This window comes from Adelges cooleyi, unplaced genomic scaffold (genome assembly GCF_023614345.1).
Source record: "Adelges cooleyi isolate 19-005CV unplaced genomic scaffold, UGA_ACOO_1.1 ACOO_flye_CR_arks_rails_tigmint_CR_PRNA_376, whole genome shotgun sequence".
Lineage (NCBI taxonomy): Eukaryota > Metazoa > Arthropoda > Insecta > Hemiptera > Adelgidae > Adelges > Adelges cooleyi.
The window spans coordinates 693,573-700,934 of record NW_026096053.1 but is presented as its reverse complement, the minus strand read 5'-3'; the positions used below and the strand labels follow the sequence as shown (position 1 = coordinate 700,934).

Here is a 7,362-nt window from a genome sequence, read left to right as displayed (position 1 = left end):
TTCGACGTTCATGAATGTTCGCATTTTATTAATAAAAACACATTCAATAATTTCGTTGTGTTTTGCAATTTTGCCGTACTGTCCGAGAGTAGTGACATCGGCCGTCCGAAATAGTTTACTTAAACATATTATTAGCATTTATTTGGGTGACGACATCCAAATTTGGCATTTACCCGTCAAGCAAAAGGTCGCTGTTGCGAGAGCATTTAACGGCCGCCGCTGTTGCCGTTCATATTTTAATATTTTATAGACTTGAGTAAGATTTGTCGTTCAACCGCGAGGCATTGAAACGACGTTCCGTTTCTTCATCAGACAGTAGTCGCCGAAATGACATACACTCGTAATGCGATGATCGGTGGCGCACCATTCGACTTACAAAAGGTGCAGAGATCATAAGCTCTCGCAGTAAGTAATTGTTCCTACTATGTACCAGACTGACCATCGTAGAATACCGATCAAATTCAGGCACAAAGAAAAACGGGTGCCAGAGTCTCTGTTTTGTTTATGTTTAAAGTATGTAGCCAGCCATTTAGACCTTTTGTGTAAAGAAACACTTGAAGGGTACACTCTGCACGAAGGGCTAGCATTGCCCAGTGAAATTTGTGAACCGTTTATCGAAACATACCAGAACAATGGAAATGAGATTTACGACTGTTTCGCACATCTATTTGAGGACGTCACCAAAACGAACTTGCGATCGGTACACATACGCAACTCGAGCATTACCGATGATGGCCTTGAATACCTTCTGCGTCACGACTTGTATGAACTTACACTAACCAATTGCCATTACCTAACACATAAGACGTATAAAAATATATTTAAACACGCTAATAACCTACGGTCGCTGACTATCGGGCCTAATGTACAAATAACACCTTATAACAAGTTAACCAATTGTTCATTGTCATTGGATGATGTACCTATACGTATCAACAAAAAAGCACCAAACCTCAAACACCTGGTTCTTAGAGCGATTGCGGAATCTCCCTACAGCAGTGATAACATATTTTTGGGTGTTATGCTGGATAAGTTGTTACAGCTTAGAGTATTAGATTTATCATATTGTTTGGGTGTTGGCAGTCTCCGATATTTGTGTAAACTTACCAATTTGCATACATTAATTCTATTTGATGTACCTCATTTGCAAGATAATGAAGCCATTCTACATATATGTACATTGCAATCACTAGTGTAAGTAACATAAATCATTAACATTCGTGTACAGTTTTTAATGAATGACGGACTTCTAGTGTTTTAGATATATCACAAACCGAGTCTTATCCAGAACAAGGCGTATACAAGGATGAAAATAAAACGTTAGCGCTTATTGTAAAAAGTCTTCCTAATCTTATGTCATTGGATATATCTGGTACAAATTTGGCTGGAAAAGGTAATTTAAAATTTTTGTCACATCTTGTAGTATTGTGACTAATTTTCCTTTCTTTTCTTTGAATTTATTTACCCAACTATTCACCTGTCCCTGAAAACTTCAAGGTTTGGACACCTTTTAGTAAGAGATTATTAGAGTTGTTAATTTAAAATAATAAATGTCATTAAAATGTTATGAAAATTAACTTGATCTAATTTTACATCTCTTGGTCTGTTTACTAATTTTTTGTATACAACTAAACCGCGTTACTTTTACTATGATAAATTTACTAAGACGAGTAGTTAGTCTCTCTCTACACTTTTAGTTTAACCATAGAGATTCAGTTAAGGTCTGTTTATGTAACAGGTGCCTTGTTATATAATAGAAATAATTAATTTTAATAATATTGGAAAAAGCCAGAATTGAATGGTGTATAACAATAGAAGATTTAATTAATATTTTGGATATTAATAATTGAATATTATAGCTATTTAACTGAATTTTTGTATTGTAATTTAAATAACTTTATAGTTAAAATTAGGTTATTACATTCTTGTTGTATATTCTATATTAAGTTTTAATTAACAGCAATTTTTTTCAAACAAAGCATTCAAAAAATGTTTTATTTGAGTACAAAATATTTAGCTGTGTGTTGAATACTTGTTTTAATATGTTACATTTTTTTTTTTTACTTAATACATATTTTTTAAATTCAATATTGTTACAGGCACGGCAGAACACCCAGTTGGTGAATCATTGAGTGGAAAACAATCAGACATTCCTGGTTTAGAATCTCGAGTTGATAATCCATTAGAATTTCTAGGCCTTTATCATACAATGCATAATGCTTGTCGACGGCATGATATTCCTGCAAAAATTGTAATAGAAAAACTAATGTTATCTATATAATTATTAACATTTTATTTTATTTTCCATAGATAAGTGGTGATGCTACTGAGGAACAAATATTTAATGCAGCCGCTTCTTGTATGGATAAACCAAAACTACTACAAAACATTCTTAACGATCTTTATCATTTGTTGAGGTATGACCAGTGTACACAAATAGACCAAGCTTTGGATATAGTTTTAGAGGCACTAACAAGATATGTTAAAGAAAAATTAATTCAAATTTCGGGCAGGTCGGTAATCATTTTACTTGTTTACTTTACGTTATGTTATACTTATGGTATTAATTATAATTATGTTTTTTCTAGTGCTACTCTTTTCTATATCGTAAAAAATAAAGAAAGGCCTTTACTTTTAAATGATATAACTGTAAAGAGGAGAATCATTAGCACATTGTTAACTGGAATGGATTTTCATAATTATGATGAAACTATGATGCGCAACGGATGTCTCACTCTTTGTCAATTGAGAATTCCTCAAGACGTGGTTAGTACAATTAAAAAATGCCCAAATTAAATAAGATTCATGCATATTAGAGGTTAATCAGTTTGAATTTTTATGCAAACAATTTCATTAAAATCTTAAAAAATCAGGTAGGTAACAATTGAATGAAGAAAACACTATTAAGAGGGCATCGCACCGGTGATTTTCAGTGGTAAAAACATGTTTAAGCAGACTGAAAATAACTCGCTTAGTTTTGGTCTTAGAGTAAAAGCACCCATTATAAAATTAAAAGAAAACAATATTCCAGAGGGCAAGACGGTTTTAAAAAAAATTCATTTTTTGAAAAGTTACAGTCATTTAAAAATGTTAAAATAGTCGTTATTTCTAAACTATGTATGTATTGAGCATTTTACTTGGAATAATGAAAAAAACGCACCGTCTTGCCCTCTGGAATATTGTTTTCTTTTAATTTTATAATGGATGCTTTTACTCTAAATCCAAAATTAAACGAGTTATTTTCAGTTTGCTTAAAGAAGTAGAGATAAAAAAACATGTTTAAATCGCTTTCAAGGATGCTGTGATAGTCTAAAAAATAAATTAACTACCAAAATAGAGTCTTAGTTATTGAACTAATAATTACACATCATAGTTTAACCTTTAAATTTAGATTTTTTAAAAAATTGCCTATACTTTACTCCTTAAAAATGGGCGGTGCGACCACCTCTTAACAGTAGTAATAACTGAAAATGATATATTAGTGACCTTAATCTATTTAGTGGGAACTAAATGAAAAAGAAAAAAAATTGCATTTTAAAATAAAATTATAATACTTTTTTATTAGATTAATAATAATTAACTAAACTATATAGTAAATAATATTGTCATGACATGTTAAGTCTTAATTCAGAAGTTTGAACCTACTGCATTACATTCTGTACTTTGACTCAATAATTATTTGAATTATAATCCAATGTCGGGGACTAGAATGTTAATTACCATAATAAATACAGCATACAAAAATACACCAGCAACATATCTCTAAATTAGGGCACTACTATTTAATTGAAATGTAAGATTGTATTTATACAATAGAAAGTATTAAACAATTTTTGTTTGTTTTTTATGTTATGTTGTAAAAATAACCGGGCAAATGATTGGATTTTGTCTGACTTGGCCATTATGTTGAACTAAATATAATTTCCAGCCAAATTGATATGCTTATCACAAAATAAAAAATCTAAAAAAATTTGATTCATAATTTTGTTTGTTACGACCCATACTCTTGGCTCGTTGGCTTCCAACTTTCAAGCTTAAGAAAAAAAACACTGTATGAAAAGATTAGGTTGAAATTGCAATTAATGTTTTCATTTTTATGACATTTTCATTAAATCTAAATCTATTTTCATTAAATAATTTATGTTAAAAGCTATTGACTATTAAAAAAACTTATAATATTCCCAACAAAAAATACTAGAAAAATATATGTGAAAACAGATAACTGCTTATTTATGTATAACAATATTCTTAATAATGATTATATATGTATATATTTGTAGATGTTCGAGTTTAAACGATTAGTACAAATGTTGCTGCACATAGTGTCGACAAGTGATCAAGAAGGGTTTGTTCAAAGAATCGGCATTTATTTATTGAACTCAGTTGCATGTCAAGTTAACAATAAGCAGAAAAACGAACTAGGAGATGCTGGTGCCATTAAGGTATATGTCGTTTAATTTGTGATACTATTTCTGGTTTACAATTTGTGTATTTTATATATTGTTATCTAGAAAATGATGGCTATAATAAAAGATAGACTTCATCGGCGAGTATGTGATGATGTTCTTGAAGTGGCGTGGTCTACAATGTGGAATGTAACGGATGAAGCGCCAACCAACTGTAAAAGGTTCCTAGACGGAAATGGCATGAAGTACTTCCTAGGATGTTTAACAGTATGTTTAAAACTAATTTTATTTTAATGTATATAAATACTAATTTTGTACATTTTTATTACATAGACCTTTCCAGACAAAAATGAACTGATGCGTAATATGATGGGTTTATTGGGTAACGTCGCAGAAGTAAAAGAATTGCGACCTAGGCTAATGCAAGGTCATTTTCTCAAAGTATTTTCTGACCTGTTATTTTCCACCCAAGATGGAATTGAAGTAAGTGATAGTAGATTGTTTAAACTGATTTACCCTACTTATTAAAAAAAAAAAAAAATTAGGTCAGCTATAATGCTGCTGGAGTGATTGCTCATTTAGCCTCGGATGGCAAAAAAGCATGGATCGTAAAAACTCCACCCAGAGAAAAAGTGTTAGAACGAATGACTCAAGCTATACAAAACTGGAATCTAGATGCCGATCGTAACATTAACTATCGCTCTTTTGAGCCGATATTGCAGCTCGCTCAAGTCAGACACACGCCTCAGTGTTCTCATTGGGCAGCTTGGGCTTTAGCAAATCTCACTAAAGTATACCGTAAGTTTGAACAATATATTTATTATTCTTCTTAGACACTTATGGTGTACAATGTATGCTTAAATAATGATACTCAATTTCACAACCCTCTCAGAACGGCCAATGTATGTAAGCCATCCTAAAAGGATGAATTGGTTAAGTTTATTATAAATATTGGTAAAAAGAGTTTACAAAGTTTTAAAAAACAGTTAACAACCAAAAAACATTTTTTTTTAAATTTTAGCTGAAAAATATTGTTCTATCGTCATAGCTGAAGGTGGTTTGAGAATCATGGAAGAACTGCTTGACGACAACGATAGTATGATCAGTCAACCCGGAGTAATACACAGTTTGGCCCAAACGGTCATTAATCAATGCCTGATGTATATGAAAACCACTGTAGACGAAACAGCGCAGTGACGTCAGTGAGAACTATATTTTCCTTTTTTTATTACCTTAAATGGTTTTACCAAAACTGTTATTTAATTTATGCCAAAATCCCTCCTAAAAACATATTGTAATGAGGGTTCTGGTTTGGTTTTTGTGAGATATTTATTATTATTGTTTGTATTACTATTTTAAGATATTTTCTGAGTAATATTGTACATGACGATGACCCAGATAAATAAAATGAGAACCAATTACTAACTAAATAAAATAGGCGAAATTAAACAAAAATGTTTCTTTTTTTAAGCATATAAATTATTACCATTGGTCGATAACAATATTATACAACAGTGTGAATGATGTTTATTTTGAATTTAATGTTATTTGTTAAATGTTTATATGTGTTATATATATATATATACATGCATATCTACATATGTGTGTTTATATATATATATATAAATATGTCATATTATTACTATTTTATAATACACCATGTCCTTTACCTAGGTATATAGTCTAACTTTTGAATATTGTTTATTATTTTTTTTTTAAATCTAAAATTTTATGTTTATTATTATTATTACTCAAATGTATTAACTTGTTTTATATGATTTAAGTCATTATGAATCACATGAAATCTCAAACAAATAATTTTGCATTTCAAAACATAGAGGAATGTTAAATAACTCGCAGTAACATTGTAATGTTTTCCAAAACGAATTTTGCTTATAACTTTGTTATAAAAAATAAAACTATAATTGATTTTTAAGCAAAATTTGTATGAATGTTAATTTATATTTGTTGAAGTACCCAAACAAGCATCATCGAAATATTGAAAATTTACTGTGTTTTTTTTAGAGTTGAAAAAAAATGATATAATACTTTAATCTATCTGTAGCATCAGGTGATAGGATCATGATTTACTATTATAATACAAGTTATTAAAATTCGTTTTGGATGTTACAAGTTATCACATAATTTAAATGCCTTCCTCAAGAGCTGTGTTATCATCCTTTCCTCACGTATTGTTCAGTTATCAAAAAATTTAGACATTGTATTACATTCCAGCACAGATATTTTAGTAGCAAATTACCAATCTAATTTTCTGTGTTTTCTGTATTTTGCTTTAACGGCTGTTGTTGTACTTCGTATAGTTTTTCTATTGCAGATGATGCGTCACTAATGGAAAATATTAATCTTTTAATGAAAAATATTATTTTCTTTTTGTAAAACGTGCCCGTTCATGCTATTCAGATGAATACTATTTGTTGTTGCCACTGTCAGCTGTCATCAAACTGTTCTGTGAACTTGATTATACGTAGTACATTATATTTTATACAAATTTTAATGTTAATGTATTACAGAGGTGCCCAGCATTTGTGTCGTTACAGCTTTAAATATTGATAATAGTATGTAATATATTACCAGTAATGGAAAAATGTCGAATCGCTTTTATTTATTTTTGTTTATAAATGTTAAAATAACAAGAAAACATACAGCTGTTTAATGAAGTATTGTCTTAATAAAACTTCACAAAGTCATTTATGTTTTATTAAAATTTAATTATAATGCATAATAGGAATTGACCTGAAACACTTTTTTTCTGCTTACCGTTTTCTAGTAATATTATTGCAAATGTATAGTTTTTTTGGATTATATTATATTTTCTTAAGTATGTGCTTTACAAATATACACAAATATCTTTTGAAGACCTATCTGCTTTTAAAATTTAAAAAACTACTATCAAGTAAGATGTTTCAAAAAAAAACTGTTGCGTTGCAATTATTTT

General features: G+C 29.7%; 1 protein-coding gene across 1 annotated transcript; it reads left to right on the top strand.

Moving 5' to 3' along the window:
• Positions 1 to 6,061, top strand: LOC126840880 (protein zer-1 homolog). Its single transcript, XM_050576869.1, has 10 exons — positions 1 to 1,194; positions 1,254 to 1,393; positions 2,100 to 2,251; positions 2,311 to 2,513; positions 2,589 to 2,766; positions 4,281 to 4,442; positions 4,512 to 4,673; positions 4,740 to 4,889; positions 4,952 to 5,204; positions 5,428 to 6,061. The coding sequence occupies exons 1-10, from the start codon at positions 425 to 427 to the stop codon at positions 5,601 to 5,603; spliced, it is 2,346 nt and encodes a 781-aa protein (XP_050432826.1). The 5' UTR covers positions 1 to 424; the 3' UTR covers positions 5,604 to 6,061.
• Positions 6,062 to 7,362: the final 1,301 nt, after the last annotated feature.